Raw genomic sequence first — 18,010 nt, 5'->3', positions numbered from 1 at the left:
TGTTTAAATGTGTGTGCGCCAGTAATACGCCGGCTGACCCGGGTCACTGGATTCCAATCTCACTTTCAACCTCATCAACCAAGCTATTGACAATGTGCTTGACGGAGAATTACACGACAGTAAAGGCCTAATTACATTGCTATTACCCAGGGCTGTCCATAATCGTCAACTCGACGCATCAGTGGGACATCACAGCAGTAAATCTGCAGGCGCTCGCTCCCTCTCTGCGTCTCTCTTAATGCCTGTTACCAGTACAGTGGTAACATTTCTTTCCACTTCATCGTCTGGTGACAGCAGAGACAGCCAAATATACTGAAGCCAGTCACAGTTGCAATCAGGCTAATAAATATGAAATGAAATGTGTGAAAATAGATGCGTGCCTAACTATCTGCTTTTATTCTACACACCTCTCTAGCTTGACAATAAAAACGTTGAGATTGTAGCAGCCATACGTGTGTCTTTACTTAGGCTCAGAGGTGCTTGGAGCAAATTGGGAACATACTGCCAATGCTAAGGCTAATATGCTAATGTGTAGCAGATATAGTGTTAATCATGAGATCTTGGTTTGCATGTGACAGTTAGCGCTGAAACACAATGCCGTAAGTTTTAAAGGTGGTCAAAAAAGTATTGAACAAATTAAAGTTTGGACCTGACGACGGCGCTATAGTTCTTACAATTCTGTCTCTTCAGCAAGTTAATGTGAGGTTTTGGTTTCCTTCTGACTTTCGGTTTGACATTTTCTGCACTACAGCTTACATGCTGTTTGGATAAAGAGGCTCTTGTACCATCCACTTGATTAACTCGGTGCTCTCGGCTTGTGAGACTCCACCTGAGGTTCTCATGAGGACTTTCATCTCCACACGCCTCAAAAAACATCCCAGCCAACACTCATGTGATGCCCGTCTCCCCGGAGACCGACTCTGACTGACAGGCATGAGGACGAGGTCCACTCTGACGGACCGCTCTGATCATCAAAGTCCACTGCAATCACTAGTGTGTGTCGATGGGGGTGCGTGGGTGTGTGCGTGCGTGCGTGCTTGCGTGTGTGAGTGTGTGTGTGTGGGTGTGTGTGGCCTCTATCACCCACACTGAATTAATTCATATAGGAGAGGTTAGGAAGTGAGAGGGTCAGTAACAGACCAACAGGAACTGAGATTGAGCAGATTAACATTTTTGATTGAAGAGTTCACATCTGAGCGTGCACCAGTCCAAATTGCATGTGGGCTAAACACAACTAAACACAGCTCACAGGTCGAGCCCCGCTGTTGCTAATGGCCATTACTGCCTGTATGCCATTGTAGGCCTCACAATAGCAATCACGCTGGGATTTTGTGTGGAGCTTGCTGGCAACAGTTATTAGCCCCCCACACCCCCCAAAAAAAACTTAAAGGGGAAGCAGTCAAGAGAAGAACAAGAAGATTTGGGGTCCTGCACAGGGGGGAACGTCAGCAGGAGGGACATTGGGGGGGACAGGCTGTGGGGTCAGAGGGCAACACCAAAGCGGAAATGGGAGGCACGGGGGGAACAATGGACGGGGCAGGACTAAGACAGACAAAGCTGGAGGGATGCACAAAACACAGGAAGATGAGGAGAAAAAGATGAGGGCACAGAATGGAGAGAAGCCAAAACAGATGGTAGAGCCTGGTCGCAGAGAAAGAGGGCGGCACTGAAAGGATGAAGGTGGAACAAGCTGAAAAGCTATTGGCAACACATGCATCATGACAGTAACACCTAGACGTGACTGAACCCCATATGGTAACAAATAGGCAACACATATATAGACCACCATGTATGCAGAAGTGAAACAAAAGTCATCATATCACCTTACCCTTCACTTATTATCAAGTTAGTAGTATTACAGACTTAATTTAAGGATGTTGTGTTGTGTCCCAGTTCTCATGGTGACACACTGGGACACTCAAAAAGCCCTTAACAGAATACAATATGTCATTAAACACATAAATAAAGTCTGAAGACATTTCAGTGAATACACATAAAGTAGACTTGGCATTCCCCCTTATATATTTGCAAAAATAATATGATTGTGAATGTGTAAATTAACCAGGAACAGGGCAGAAGATGTATATGTTTCACTTGTGAGCTGCAGCTCATCGCCCCATAATGGGATCATCAATAGTGAGGTGTTTCTGCAGCTATTATGACCTAATTACGGGCTCATCTCGACTCGCTGACCACAGAGGAGACGTGCGCTCGCTTAGCTAGATTTATAAAAGTTGTCATTAAGTGGGTGATTTTCCCCGGGAAGCATTCATCTTTACGGGAGCGCGCATGGGTGCGGGGGGAGCAGGAGGCGATGCATCAGCGCGGGAGCGCGCACCGCGAGTCCGACAGTCACACCTCTCTTACTTTGAGTGAGGGATGCAGGATGAGAGAGGATGCTGGTGAACACAGAAGGACAAATCGGACTTTTATGAAACCCTCGGAGGGTTTTTATGTGTGTGTCAGTCCACGCGGGCTTCATAGTTTATCTCCACGGGTTCTCTATAATAACCCGCGGGTGCACAACCCGAAACTTGTTCATGAGGGCTGTAGACCCTAATACTTGTTTTGTTATTCTATGGTTGTTGTATATTTATTTTGTGTGGCCTGTAAAGTGTAGTATAGTTTCTGCTATAACATCACTGTCCTGGAATATAAACCTGTAGAATTATCTTTAAGCTGTAACTCGTTTTTTTCTTTTGCAGAAGTCAAAATACAGAAAATGTAAGATATATGTGTCCAGTGTATTTTGTGCTGTGGCATCCGAGCAGTTCCCTTTAGCAACACATCGACCACCATAGTTATGCACGTCTTATCTCTGCAGTCGGAAGTGTTCGGCCTGACCTTTTACCCTCACCTCTTGTTGCCACCTGTCGCCGCAGGTCACGCTGCTGCTTTTTCTTTTTGCGGACACACACACACGCACGCACACACACACACACGCACACACACATACACACACTTTGCTCGGGGAAGTAAATCCGGAGCTACTCCCGTCAACAAGACACACCCGGAGACAAGAAAGAAAAAGGGAAGAAACATTGCATATTTCCTCGAAGTGTTCTTTTCATCTGAGGTCACCTTGTGTCCGTAACTTCCGGGAGGAACATCTGATTGAGGAAGCAACCGCAGCTGTTGTTCCACTCACATGAGTATATATATGGGAACTTCTAACAACGCAGTTTCCACATGGAAATTCAGCCGACAGCCTTAAAACAGTTTGATAGAAAATCAGCAGGAAAAATGACGAGACTGTAGATTTGAATCAGAGAGCGAGCTAAAGGTTTTATGAAGTCTGGCCTTCTTTTATGGTTCTTTCTGACACATAATTGTAACTCTGTTGCGGGTTGTACTGACACGATGCGTTGCAGAAAGCATCAAATCACTTGCACCATCATGTCTGACGAGGTATGGATGTTTAGGGAATTGTCACCGTCATTTTGCATTGAGTTGAAACACATTAAATATGATGTGGCAGCTTGTGCACATGCGAAAGACATTTTAAAACAGCACTTTCCCAACTTGCACCTTGTCAGCGTTAACGCGGCATTTTATGGATCGCTTCTTTTTCACGTCGACTTACTATTTAATATCTCAAAAAAGTATCTCTTTATTAAGACAAATATGGGAAAGTTGATATTTGCACACACACACAAAAATCGCTATGCAGTTTCTTTATTAAACTGTGCAATGGCTTTAGTTTTAAATCAATACACGGTGTGATGTTTTTGCGCATTTGTTTCGTTCGATAAATAACTACAAAGCCAAGAATAACGTTATTTGTAACGAATGTGTGTTTGTCTTCTCGCATTTCTCTGAGTGTATTTCTACAGTCAAACAATCTCTATTATGATCAGCACTTTATTTCTCTCCTTTCACTGTCGACGTCAGTGGCGAACTGGCGGCATTTAACACGAAGAATGTCTCTGAATTAACGACCTCTTTCCTCAATAAACGCAACATGATACCTGACAGTATCATCACGGGTTGAGGGGAATACGAAGATGCTTCATTTGGAGATTTTTCTAAATATCGGCCTGTGTGCGTTATGAAAGTCCCGATTTTGGGCGTGTGTGACTCCTGCCCCTTGGCAAGTGGACCCATATAATTACGCGCTATTTTAATGCACAGTATCATCCCGATAGATACAAATCTCTGAGTTTTAATCCCTTGTTAAACTCTCGGTAACCTCTTTCTTCTGCCACTTCTCCCCTCCGGGCTCTTGTCGTTTCTCTCTGGTCACTTTACAGAGGACTGTCTCTGCTTCCATCTCAGGTTATGATTCCCTTTAGTCTCCTGTCGGTTGTATTTATTGAAAAACAGTCGCCCCATTGTCCTGCAGAGGCTCTGAGCTTTTTAAAGACAAGCACTGACGGACTTCAATCACAGGCTGACGCGATAAGGACTGAAGTTGTATTGTGGTTCTCTTTTCTTATTGTAAACCATGTCGTTAATAAACGGAATTAATGTGTGTAAAAAACGATTTAATTCTCACAGATCAGTTGTTACTCCAACATCAATAATTTACTTTAATGTGCCTCGTTTTCTCTCGCGACAACTCCTCCATATGGCGGAATAAAGCAGCTTTCCCATCAGACAACACGGTGCCACGGTCGGCTGTCATTAGAGGTGTCGTGTTTGTTTTACAGGCTCGTGAGAGACAACATTAACAGCGTTTTAACTCAGGGGGTCCTGGCATGCTGGTGTGACATCACGCGGGTTCGAGCCCGGCTTCAGAAAGTCAAATCCTCTCACTTCCCTGAAGCTTCAAGTCGTTTCCATATAACGCAGCAACTCTGCAAACATGCACATGAATCTATATGCAGCGAGCCTCAGGGAGCGTCACCTGTGTCGTATGTTTGAAATGTGTATTTTATTGCTCGTTTTATTCGGTCAAATAGATGCAGAGAGGCTCAACCTCTCGGTTGTGCTTTGATCTCATTTATTTGGAGATGGATTTCAGGAGAAGAGCTTCGAGACGGCCCAATTTAAATGTGATCCATGGACTTGTATGTTGCTATTTATGTCGCAGTGTCATTATAATCTGCATTAGGATATAATTAAACCCACAGTGCACAAAAAAAGATGCATATGTGAAAGAACAATCACCTAATCTGAGAATGAGCTGTTTCATGATTTAAGTTTTTATATATGTTATGTTTAAATTGAAATGAAAATGTGTTCCGCATTTTTACAGGACAAATAAATACACGGATAACAGAATATAATGAGACTTTATGAGGAAAATTCCCCAACTAATGAAAAGCCTACAAAGCTTGAACAGGAGCACCTGCACGGCGCTATTAACCACAATAGTGATTTGGACCAACATCTGTTTTTAAATCTTTCTACTTCCAATTTTCTTGTACGAAATAGTCCCTAACGGGTGTTCAAGCAGACGTCTTGGAATCGATTTGGGGCGAAAGAGCCGGTCTGTTCTCAGTCAAGTGCAGTTTACCTGTCAGGAACAATCTGTGACTGATTGCAGAAGATCCGGCACTAAATTGTGTGTGAAAGATGCCGGCACCGTCTAATTAAAGCGGCGCTGTCGCTGGAGGTGAATGGAAAACAAGCCGTCTCCTTGACAAGTGTCCCCGTACAGTCACTCTGTGGGTGTAATGCCATCAAAACACAGGGTCAGTCATCCTGCCTTTTTTTTTTTTTTTTTTTTTTTAGGGTGGGAGCTTCTCACTTTTCCCATAAAACCACGCCTCCACCTTCCTCTCCCCTCCTCTTCCTCCTCCAATGGCTGCAGGGCTCCGTCCTGTGCGCAGCCCCGGTTGGATAAAACCTGGCTGAGTGTTGGCTGCACACACACAACACAACAGCAGCCCTGCCTCCTCCAGCACAGCCCCGGACACACACCGTCATCTCTATTACACCACCGGAGTCCTCATCGTTTTGGATAATATCACAATATCGGGGGACATTTTTTTTTTTTTACTTTGAGCTGCGTCGCAGAAAGGTAAGCTCCCACTCCAGTGTGTCACTGTTGCGTTGTGTGATGTCTGGATGGATGTATCCCTCCGCAGTCCCCACAACACGGAGCGGAGATGCTTCAATGATCCCCCCCGAAAAAACACACACGAGACGCTGTCGACTAACTGTCGCTCTGCTTTTGGGGATTCGTAGAAAAGAAACGAGTTTATTTCACGAGCGGGAAGTTTTTTAAAGAGATAAATTCAGATTTCTGCTCCTATGCGTTGCTGTTATTGCACAAAAGAGCTGAACAATTGTGGTATTCAGGAGTGAATCGCAGCTTGTGTTTTCTTTCTCTCCATAAAGCTTCACGCATCACCCGAAAAGAAAAATAACGGTGAGCTCAAGTTAGGAGCTAAAGTATTAATATAGTATTTAGTACTAATATAGTATTTAGTACTAATATTGTTTCTGTCATCTGTTGCAGGCAAGTTAAACTGTACACCGGGATAAAATAAAATAAAAGTCTAAAAGTGTAAATCACTGGGGAAAAAATCAGATAACATTCTTTAAAAGAACCTTTTAATTAATTATTTAATTAATTAATGCAAGTATAAATAATTAAGAGAAGAGAAAACACAAAAACGAGCTATACATATTTTAAAACTGAATCAGATAAAATGACATGAGGTGCTGAATGTTGAAAAATAATGGTTGTTAAAATGTCCATGTTAACTTGCAGGTTAAAAACCATTAATTATGATTGTTAACAGGAACAATTAAAATCAGTTGTTATAAACTAGTATTAACAGTATAAATGTTACATCGTTACACAGTTACATTTAGTCAGATTTGTCCTTGTTTTGTGTTCCAAAAACTGATTTCATGAATTGTGATTTATTATATATATATATATATATATATATATATATATATATATATATATATATATATATATATATATATATATATATATATATATAGTTTTGTTATCATGGTTTCTATATTTTTTTATTTCAGACAATCAAAAATGAAATTCATTACGTAACCCACATTTTAAATAATGTGGCATTTCTCAACATGACACCAACCAGCTGCTTTTATTTTTGTGTCTTACCAATGAAGTTTGGAATTATTCTTGCATTTCTACCTCAACTTTCAATCTGCATGCTCAAGTAAAAAAACACAAACAAAAGAAGTTCAACTTAATTTCCAAATACTTTCAAAATAAACACATCTTTACTGTCAAACAACAGAAAGTAAATGAACATGGCAATGCACGGCAGGAAACCAAAATAAGTTTGACTTAACTTACTGATGTCGTCAATCATCACATCAAATCTAACAGCGTGTGACAGTCTGCTAATTATTTGGTTAATTTTAAAGTGTCCACCCAGCAGGACATGACAACACCTGACACGCCCTAATGGCATTAAAACTGCTCCTCGCAGCAACATTAACAACCATTTTCACACAGTTATCTTCCACATGTCCTCACATTTTTACTCTTGTTATTCCAATAATTGCAGTTGATACAGCAGCTGAGTCTGTGTAGAAAAGAAGTGTTTATCACCCTTCTTTTCTTTCATTGTTTTTTTATCGTGGAGCTGGAAGTTGCTTCAGCAGAGTGAGAGGTGCAGCAGATGGAGCCTCATGTGGGGAAGAAAACTACTGCCAGCGACCACATTTACAGCAGATTTAGCCTCTTTTACTTAAGAGCTGGGTTCCTAAAATATTGTCACATCTCTGAAGTCCTTCTGTGTTGCTATGAACAAATCAGAGATGAAGCAGCCACTTGATATCTTTAAGAAAAGTATTTTTATTCATGATCACTTGATCATAGTGATTGAATTGAGGTTAATTTCATTTGAGTATTGATGTTTTTTTCAAAAGGTTAAATAATCTGTCATATCAACACACTGCAGCGAGTCTTTCTCCTCAAACTTAAGTTGCATTCACTTACAACTTCACATCATGAAACATACATTACCCAACATAAAATACACTCACAAGCTGATTAATGCAAGCAGTCATGGCTGATTACGACACTTTATGTCTAACAGGAGCCGTCTGGTTGACCGAAGGGGCAGAGGGTCACAAACTGGTTATTAAACTCTAATATTTTTACCCAAATGCAGGTACACATGGGGCCTGTTCTCGCCTGAAAGTAAAATATACAGGAACATGATGATCTGAGTACAAGAATCTTAGCTGTATTTCTTCTTAGAGACACACAGAGTGCCACCAGCTGAGTATTTGAGCTCAGAGGCATCCCACATGACAAACAGCCAGTTTGATAAACCCCTGTCCTCCTGCAGCGTGTGGTCGACAGTGCGCTCAGGAGCACACTCATGCCAGACGAGGCAGGACGGGGAGTAAAAACACTTTAACTGGGACAGCGTGGAGCCGACCGACACGTTCAGCTGGTGGAGCAAGGACCAAAAACTCAGGGATATGTCCAACTACGCTGGAAGAGGTAAATACACAACACAAGTTGGCCTCTCGGACTCCTGTGAACAGTTTAGCTGAACACATTTGGCATTTGCTCGCATGACTTTCCCCTTTTATTTCCCCTTCAACTTGAAGTTTGGAAAGAAATTATTCTCCTAAATCCCCTTTCACATATAACACAACAGTAAATGGTTCACATCCCACCCACACAGACATTGTCATACAAGTTTATTTGTCAACAACTTGAACTCCTTCTGTGGATTTGTATCCATACATTGAGGCTGCTGTCCAGACAGATAATACAGGACAATAGTCCAAAATCTTCAGATAACTGTTGACGGTATAAATGAACGTCTTTACACTTACAACTGCATACAAACCATTTATTAAATGTTTACGTGAATGCAAAATAGAGGGACTTAAAGTCACTAACTCAGCTTGTTCCAGCTCTTTATTGAACCTATATGATGTTTACGTGGTTATGCATCATCTTTTTCTGGGATCTAGAGTTTAAAATAAAGTCATGGGTTTGAACCCTGTTTGGCTGTATAGCATGACGTCAGTAACATTCCTTTTTTGGAGAATATCAGCCTCCAATGGGATTCAGAAAGATGTCTCGTCTGCTCACTGTAATTCCTGTCATCTGCTCATTGTGCAGGATATTGAGGTTGTTAACTAGTTGGCACTTTATGTTGTCAGATATCAATTTAGAATAATCCTCCCATCTATCTATCTATCTATCTATCTATCTATCTATCTATCTATCTATCTATCTATCTATCTATCTATCTATCTATCTATCTATCTATCTATCTATCTATCTATCTGTATGTCTATGTATCTCTCTCTCTCTCTCTCTCTCTATCTATCTATCTATCTATCTATCTATCTATCTATCTATCTATCTATCTATCTATCTATCTATCTATCTATCTATCTGTATGTCTATGTATCTCTCTCTCTCTCTCTCTCTCTCTATCTATCTATCTATCTATCTATCTATCTATCTATCTATCTATCTATCTATCTATCTATCTATCTATCTATCTAAGTTTTCTCCTAATAAATACGCGCTTTGTTTTTCGGTGTGCTCGCGCTGTCTGTGCTCCGTGCGCGTGCACGCGTGCGTGCTCGCCGCCCCCCGGGTCTGCTCGACTTTAATATCCTGCAGGTTGATGAAGCTTGGCGGGGAGATTTTTTTCCACACTCCGCTGGCAGCGTTAATAGAGCCCCCCCCCCCCCCCCCCATCTCCCCTCCTCTCTCCTCCCTCCCTCCCTCCTCACTCCCTCCCTCCTCACTCCCTCCCTCCTTCCCCCCCTTCCTCGGCCTCGTCCGGACGCCGTTTGATGTGGAAATGAAAGCTGGGAAAAGGCTGAGAGAAAAAAGGAGCGTTTCAATGGGTTAAATTAAAAGCAATGGTGTTCTTGCAGAGTCACCACCGTGCAGTCCATAGAGGAGATAGAGGAGGCTGCTGAGAGCCAGCGCGCGCTTTGTCTGCTGTTTACCGGGGAAACCGGTTCTGCTGTTGGACCGAATTCTGCAGGAGACACATCGGAAATGGTTTATTTAGAACAATGCACGTGCAATATATTTGATATTTATGAGAATTGTCATTTTTTTGTTGTTGTTTTTTTGCAGTAATTCAGTGATCTGACAGCATTTGCACAAATCAATACTATCAAAACCACAAAGTACTAGCTTTACATTTAATTAATCATATGAATATATCTAAATAGGAACTATGATATATTACATTTGGAAAAAGCATGTGAACACAAACAAAACAATATCACAGTTTTATTTTATTCCGGTAAAAAGATCAAGTATAATAATTAGTATTGTTTTGTTATAATTATAGACTGGATTCTTTACTAAATCTCATGTTTCCAAAATAATTCCCAATAATGACAGTCAACTTCACCAAGCCTCATGTTACAGCCCTCAAAACAAATTAGTGGCTATATAAATGAGAATTGTGAGAATAAGCCTGCAGGTATTGTTATTTATAAGAAGGTGATTAACCCGCAATTAACCAAACAATAATGCATTTAAAAGAATAGCTCTGCTGCTGGGTGAAATTAAATAGGAGCATAATGAAATAATCAAAAGCACTAATAATATTTCCATAATTAATATTTGATAGAACAGTTTTTTAAAACCCAAGTAAAAAAAAAATCAATGTGTTGATAATAGACTTCTCAAAACTTAAACTGGATCCAACTTTATTGATCCATTCCCCTTAAATCTCTCCTTTTTAAAACACAAGTGAATGAATCAACCCTGAAACATGAACGTCCACCATTACTCACCGCCGCCTTGTTGGCTCACTGAAGGTTTGTTTCTCCTTCATCTCCTCTGTGTCCTCCACTTTTAAACACAAAACTTCATTATGCACCTGACACAGTTATTTATGACACGCGTCTCATCGTCTGCTTGTTAAAGAATGATTGATAAATGTTGCAGGACATCGCAAACCAGCAACAACATAATATTTAAGAAAATAAGATGCCATGATTTTTAATTGTTTATGATCAAATCCTTGAAGTCCAACACTAAGATTTAATCTGCTTTTTTATTATATGTTTTTTCAACAGCTTCCCTTACATTATTACTTGCAACATTACGTTAGTTCATGACTTGAACTTGCATCTCAAATAGACAAAAGCATCTGTATGTTTGTGTACTTGAGCATTGGAGGAGTCTCTGTGTAGTGTGTTTGTGTATTTGAGCAGCGAGGAGTGTGTAATGTGTGTGTACTTGTGAATTATTCATCGTCAATGAATGTGGAGATGATTGTGACCACGGGGACAACTTTGAGGGATCTAAATAATAATTAATGAATTGCTCAAATATTTTCTGATGTAGGTCTCGGTCCGCAGTGTGAGTGTGTGTGTGTGTGTGTGTGTGTGTGTGTGTGACTTTACAGTGCAGTGACGATGGCGTGTGTCAAGTTCCAAGACATTTATGAGTGTTCATCCCCCCTCCTCCCCCAGGTCATGGGGGTCTTAACCAACTAGGTGGAATGTTTGTTAATGGCCGTCCACTTCCGGAGGTGATCCGGCAACGCATCGTGGACATGGCCCACCAGGGGGTCCGGCCCTGTGACATCTCCCGGCAACTCCGAGTCAGCCACGGCTGCGTGAGCAAGATCCTGGGCCGGTGAGCGAGCGCCGCGCTCCACTTCCTGTTACTGTTAATCCGCCTGGTTGTGTTCTCTAACGCCGCGAGAGGCGGTTTACTGATCAGCAACACTAAAGGAGTGACTGAAAGCCTCGCTCTTCTTTCCAGTTACTACGAGACCGGAAGCATCAAACCCGGCGTGATCGGCGGCTCCAAGCCCAAGGTGGCCACCCCGAAGGTCGTGGATAAAATAGCAGACTACAAGAGGCAGAATCCCACCATGTTCGCCTGGGAAATCAGGGACAGACTGCTGGCGGAGGGAGTGTGTGACAGCGACACGGTGCCCAGCGTGAGCTCCATTAACAGGTGACAAACTGAATTATGAATGAAATCCTGTTAGAGGAACAGATATGAGATGTGTCCCGGCGGCTGGTGGATATCTAGAAGAACTCGTGCTACTGAAGGTCTCCTTTCAACCATTATGTGCTGTCAATACGGCAACGCTTACACACACCAAACAACGTGTACACACAGTGTTGAATGCGAAATGATTGCTCACTTAGTTGCGTTTCTTCTTTTTGTTTCAGAATAATTCGAACAAAGGTCCAACAGCCGTTCAATCTGCCTCTGGATGGAAAAGGCCTGAGTCCAGGACACACCTTAAGTAAGTCTTTAGCATTTACACACACACACACACATAAGCACAATGCACATATCACCGAGCATTATCCCGTGATGGTGAAGGATTAAGGTTGAAGAGTGCGCTCATTGTTGTGTAGGATTAAGCTGCTGACCTTCGTGGCTGCAGGACTAGTGAGATGTACAGTATCGTTTCCGCTGTCCGTCTCAAGTCTGTCTGTCTTGGTTTTTCTCCCCCGTCAGTCCCGAGTTCAGCCGTCACCCCTCCCGAGTCTCCACATTCAGACTCTTTGGGCTCCACCTACTCCATCAGTGGCTTGTTGGGTATCCCCCAACCCAGCGCCGAGGGCAAGAGGAGCCACGATGACAGTAAGAATTAGATCAAATGAAGGAGACACCACACAATTGGCACCATTTTGCCATCAGCCGTGGGGAAGGGGGACGAAAACAACAACTATCTGATAGTTTTGGAGCGACACACTGGAGGGATTTCCAAATTCAAACACTGATATTTAACTTTTTTAAGTTTAGTTTGTGACTAGATCTGTTGCACACAGTGTATTATTATTTTGCCTGAAGTCATTCACTCGGACATATCATGTCTCAACAAGCTGAGAAACACCATTCACTCTTCAAATTGCTTTATTTAATAACTCATTTGACCTTTATTTTACCTGGAATTCATTAAGAACAAGTTTTTTTTCTGTCTCATGGAAGAATGATCCACGAGGCCCAAAACAAAGAGCGATGAAGTGTTTAATACAAATTCTGTTAGATTGAATTTAAAATACTCCACTCGTCGCTTAAAGGGCAATTTGAGGCGTGCTGGTGTTGCAAGAAGAAAAGAAAACACATGAACAATTTATTCACACACTTAAAAGATTAACCTCATTTTCTACATTGCATTTAAATAATGAAATTGTTCCATTTCAACAAATAATTCCTTATATTTTGTATGTCTTGCCAGAATAATTTGAGACCACACACATCACATGTAAACATATCCGTCCTCCTCGTGTCGCTCAGGTGATCAGGAGAGTTGCCGGCACAGCGTGGACTCTCAGGGCAGCGGAGGCGTCCCGAGGAAACAGATGAGAGTGGATCACTTCTCGGCCGCCTCGCAACATCTGGACTGTGGGTTTGATCGTCACCACTATCCCCCGGACTCATTCGGCTCCGCCTCCAGCAGCAAGACGGAGCAGGTGCGAAGCTTTTACGCTCGATATGCCCACATGTGTATGAGGAATGTTGAAGTGCGACTGCAAAGGAAACACAGTCATTCACAGATATATTTACTTATACTTTCAGATTCATTCGGAACCGCAATGTGAAAATATAAAATCCTGCCTTTATTTTGTTTCCTTATCATTTGGGTCAATATTTGCATATTTGCCTCTACTCATGCACGCGCACACTTTACACCAATAGCTAATCCCTGTTCGTCATCCTCAGACTTTGTACCCGCTGTCGCTCATCAATGGCAGCCTAGACGAGGCCAAGACCAGCCTCTCGACATCCGGCTCCGCCATTGGACGGAATCTGGCGGCGCATCAGAGCTACACCATGGTGACCGGTGAGACGCTTAACGTTAGACGCTTGACCTTTGACCTGCGCCGAGCACCAAGTTGAAGCCCTCAACACGCTGACTCTTACCATCGGCGTCTGTTGGGCCGTCGCACGGCAGCGTCCTGAAACCGCTCACGCTCTGTTTGTTCTGGACATGTCACTCTTTAAGTTTGTGGTTCCACTCATGTTCACCATTCGCTTTCATTTTCTCACCCACCCGCTCACCGGCCGTCGCCGCCTCAGAGTCCCTACAGCCGCTGCCGCTCTGTCTAAAACAGGAAATGTCCCCAGAAGTGACGAGCACGAGCCCCTCCCCGAACATGGCGTTGTCCAACCTGGCGTTCGTGGAGCTGCAGGCGCTGCAGAAGCCCGTTTCTGTCAGCAGCAGCAGCAGCAGCAGCAGCAGCTGCGGCAACGCCAACCATTTCCCCAACGCCTTCAACTCATTCTCCCATCATGCACCACTGTACGGGCAGTTCAGCAGTCAGTCTATCATCTCAGGTAATGAAAGCATCCATTTCATTCGTGTTCACACTCATCTGGGGCTGTACAACAAGGGTCAGTTATATTTTATTTATCGATTAATCTGCTATTTATTTGACGCTGAACCCATCCTCATTAAATATCTTGATGTGTGAAGAATTAAAAAAAAAACCTTAATTTACCCTCATACAAAACAAAGAAAACGACTGTCATCAAAATCACTGAACCCGGTTGGTTTGGAGCATTTTTTCCCAAAAGAAATAACTTACACGTTTAACCGTTTGTACCATCTTGAGCTCTTACAAACAGTAAAATAATAGCTGACCTCCATGTTAAAGGTGTGTGTTTTTGTGTGTGTTTCTAGGGCGTGACATGGTGAGCTCCACCCTGCCGGGCTACCCGCCACACATCCCCTCCCCAGCTCAGTCAGGATACTCCTCCTCTGCCATCACGGGGATGGTAGCAGGTAATGAAATAGAAATGAAGCTTGTTTTCCCTTTTTCCTACAATTAAAAAGTCCCATTGAGAAAAAAAAGAGGAAAAGCAACCAACAAAAAAAAAGCAGGAGGCAGGTAGAGAGAAAGCCAAGGAAAGGTGATGAAGGCAGGACAAGAAGGAGCCAACGGAGGCTTGCAGATTAACAGGAAGACAGGCTGAGTCAATGAGTAGTCTGCCCAGTGTGTGTGTGTGTGTGTGTGTGTGTGTGCATGTGGGCCCAGGGGGTATACAGGGAACAGGCTGGGGGTTCCACCCTGCTGCCCACACCCCCCACCCAGACACCTCTGACCACACATCGCCATGGGAACCAGGGGGCCCAGGAGGGAGATGCAGGGTGGGCGGTGGTGGAGGGAGGAGGGGGGAGGGGGGGGAGTAAAGTCTGGGCATGAGCGAAGAGGAGGAGGTCTTTGTGGTGTGTGTGTGTGTGTGTGTGTGTGTGTGTGTGTGTGTGTGTGTGTGTGCACGTTAGTGTGTGTCTACGTCAGGATGCCTGCATACGACCAGTGTGTGTGTGTGTGTGTGTGTGTGTGTGTGTGTGTGTGTGTGTGTGTGTGTGTGTGTGTGTGTGTGTGTGTGATGTGCCTTTTTTATTTGAAGTCTGCCCTACGAAGCGCGAAATGAGAGGGTCTGATTTATTATTTTTCTGGTGGGCTCGCTGTGAGGAAGCGTTGATACACAATTACTGAGTGAAAGGGGAGGGGGGGGTTAGGGCAGGAGGAGGTGGAGAGGAGGTGGTGAGGAGGAGGCGGTGGAGGGGGGGGGGGGTGTAGGGATTCATTCCAGCCAACATAATTACCAATTAGATATTAAAAAAGAGAAAAGAAAGAAAGAGGAGTGCCAGAGAGGCTCAAGCAGGAAGTGCAGGATGCAGAGCGGAGGAAGAGAAGGAGGAGGAGGAGGAGGAGGAGGAGGAGGAGGAGGAGGAGGAGGAGGAGGAGGAGGAGGAGCGATGATGCAAAGGGCCGAGTGCTGAGCGGAGAGAGGGCGGCGAGGCGATAGCTGCATGCACCACTGGGTCGAGGGATTTCACCCTCAGCCATCCACCTGCACCGCAGATTAATGGTTTACAGGCTGCACTAACTGTTGGTGAATTATGAGCTAAGCCTGAGCGGACTCTGGCGGCGCGCACACAAACAACCCGACCCCGCTGAGCCCTCGGCGACATCTTAGCTTTGCCCCTTTTAATAACGATCTTTGTTGTATCGATGCGTTTTATCTGGTGTTTGATGACGTTCTGTTGGTCTCGCAGCGGGCACAGACTACGCGGGTCAGACCTACAGCCATTCGCCCTACACCTACAGTGAAGCCTGGAGGTTCACCAACTCCAGCATCCTGGGTATGTGTGTTCACTGCTGACGAGCTCATGTACCTGCACGTTACCTCTAAATGTATTGACTCTTACTACAAGGCAACCATTTTGGCCTCCACAATAACAGACAAACTATTTAATTAACTTTTAAATGCATGGAGAACAAACATTAGGTTTTAAAAAAAAAGGTTGTATAAGAGGAGAGACTCACCAGAAAGTGATGTTCAAACTGTCACCTTAAGGCGTAATACCTCAATTTCTGTGTTATTTTCCTTTATTCAACTCATATTTAAGAAGGGAAGTTCCATTAATACGTTTGGAAACATCTTTTACAGCCTGCAGGCAGAAATCAGGCCAAAGATTAAAACAAAAAGGGCTGAAATAAACAGTCACAGGAGTCATGTAACTTCCTTTTACATGACTACTCCAGAACATATGAAGGTGTTTCTTCCCATCAAACATTTGCACGTCACTACGTTGACCTTAATTTATTTGTCAGACCCTTTTGTCCAAAACAATACCAATCAGGTGCGATCCAGATGACATTCAGAAGACATTTCTGACGTTAGGAACACAAATCAGTTATTGTGTCTTGTAGGCGGAGATTGTGAAGATCAAGTTTCTACAGTTAACAAAATGTTTGCTCTGACAATGTAGATGATGAATTGGCAAGCTGTAAATAAGCCGAGGAGCTCTTTTTCAGACGTACAGAGGTACGTCAGTCAGGGTTTTCGAGGGTAAATCTCCTCCATTGCATCACCAATCAACCTGCTAAGAAAAGCAAAGTCCTGCATCTCTCTTATCTCTTTGATTATTGCTCGAGACCCAAGAAAAAAGGGTTTAACCCTCAACCCAGTCTCGCAGGACAAACAGTCCAAGCAGCTCAGACTTTCGGCTCAACCATCTGCTGTGAAACCTCAGATAAGATGGATAAAGAAAGTCCGATCGACCGACACCGGCGCCTCCCAGTTTTGAAGGCCTCCATCTGTGTCCCCCCCCCTACAGGTTCGCCCTATTACTACAGCACCGCCTCCCGCACCGCTCCACCGTCTTCAGCCGCCTACGACCACCTCTAGTCCCCTCGCCGGCCTCCACCTGGACCGAGACTGGAGAGCTTCGCCGTCAGCTGACACTTCTGAGGCATGACAGTCGTAGCAGGAAGTGAACTTGAGACTCTGCTGATGGACCAGCACACACGTGTTATTTTACCACACCTCCTCATATGTTATTTATTTGTCTTTATTGACGACGTTGCTGACTCACGCACGTTTACACGTCGCCCAAACTCCTCCCGCGCGGGGCCTGTTTTTCAGAGACTCGGCCTGCCGTCTCACACCCAGGTGCATATTTTCAGTTCAGAGCTCTTTAATGCTGTTTTTTGGCCAAAGACTTTGTTTTCCTCGCACATCTGCAACCCGACACCACGGATATGCAACGTCTTTATACTGAACTATGCCTGCTTTTGTTTACAATGCTTCCTGTCCTCTTTTCACAAATTGATTCCTTTTCTTGATCTGCGTCTGCTTGCAAAAATAAAATGTTATGACTTGTTTTCACCCTCAATTGAGATCTCAAGAGCTTTTCCTGCAGTGAAAATAGACTAAAAGGTGACACGTTAAATCACAATTACAACAAAATGCCCACATATGCCCCTGAAAGACAATTAATATATTTGTCTATCGCAATATGTATATATTGTAAATGATGAATTACTCACAGGGAAGTGATGCAATTTTGCTCAGAGAATGACTGATGAGGAGGAGGAGGATGGTGATTTGGCTACAAAAACCAACAAGGCTTGAAATACATTTGTTTTGCTTGGAATACATTTAGTTTGCTGTCATGCTGATGTTCTGATGTTTGGTAAGAACTGTGACTATTTTTTCTTATACTGTTATTAATATTATTGCAGATGTAAATAATGAATTTCTAAAGAATTATTTTAATTAAAGCATGACAAATTTACTGTTTTTTACTGTGGTCTTTTTTAAAGGGTGCTTTTGATTTCACAAACTGTTAGATGG

At 43.3% G+C, this 18,010-nt stretch overlaps 1 protein-coding gene across 3 annotated transcripts; it reads left to right on the top strand.

The window, feature by feature from the left end:
* The first annotated feature begins 8,373 nt into the window (after positions 1-8,373).
* pax8 (paired box 8) lies at positions 8,374-17,746 on the top strand. 3 transcript variants are annotated; one of them, XM_068573973.1, is made up of 11 exons: positions 8,374-8,395; positions 11,365-11,530; positions 11,660-11,857; positions 12,079-12,155; positions 12,374-12,499; positions 13,157-13,332; positions 13,583-13,703; positions 13,940-14,197; positions 14,544-14,645; positions 15,927-16,013; positions 16,992-17,746. In XM_068573973.1, the coding sequence occupies exons 1-11, from the start codon at positions 8,374-8,376 to the stop codon at positions 17,060-17,062; spliced, it is 1,404 nt and encodes a 467-aa protein (XP_068430074.1). In that variant the 3' UTR covers positions 17,063-17,746. The 3 variants fall into 3 exon arrangements, with proteins under 3 accessions (XP_068430074.1, XP_068430076.1, XP_068430075.1); XM_068573975.1 differs by having other exon boundaries at positions 14,544-14,653; positions 15,938-16,013; XM_068573974.1 differs by having other exon boundaries at positions 13,940-14,206.
* Positions 17,747-18,010: the final 264 nt, after the last annotated feature.

The sequence above is a fragment of the Clinocottus analis genome, unplaced genomic scaffold (assembly GCF_023055335.1).
Source record: "Clinocottus analis isolate CAN_PGR_092001 unplaced genomic scaffold, fCliAna1.0.p SCAF_13, whole genome shotgun sequence".
Classification (NCBI taxonomy): Eukaryota; Metazoa; Chordata; class Actinopteri; order Perciformes; family Cottidae; genus Clinocottus; species Clinocottus analis.
This window is presented reverse-complemented; position numbering and strand designations above follow the sequence as displayed.

Bases quoted from the DNA above. Each gene is read 5' to 3' on its own strand.
- pax8 (XM_068573974.1), top strand. From the start codon at position 8,374: ATGTCCAACTACGCTGGAAGAG. The intron at 11,858-12,078 runs GTGACAAACTGA...TTTTTGTTTCAG, and splicing joins AGCGTGAGCTCCATTAACAG to AATAATTCGAACAAAGGTCC. The intron at 12,156-12,373 runs GTAAGTCTTTAG...CTCCCCCGTCAG, and splicing joins GAGTCCAGGACACACCTTAA to TCCCGAGTTCAGCCGTCACC.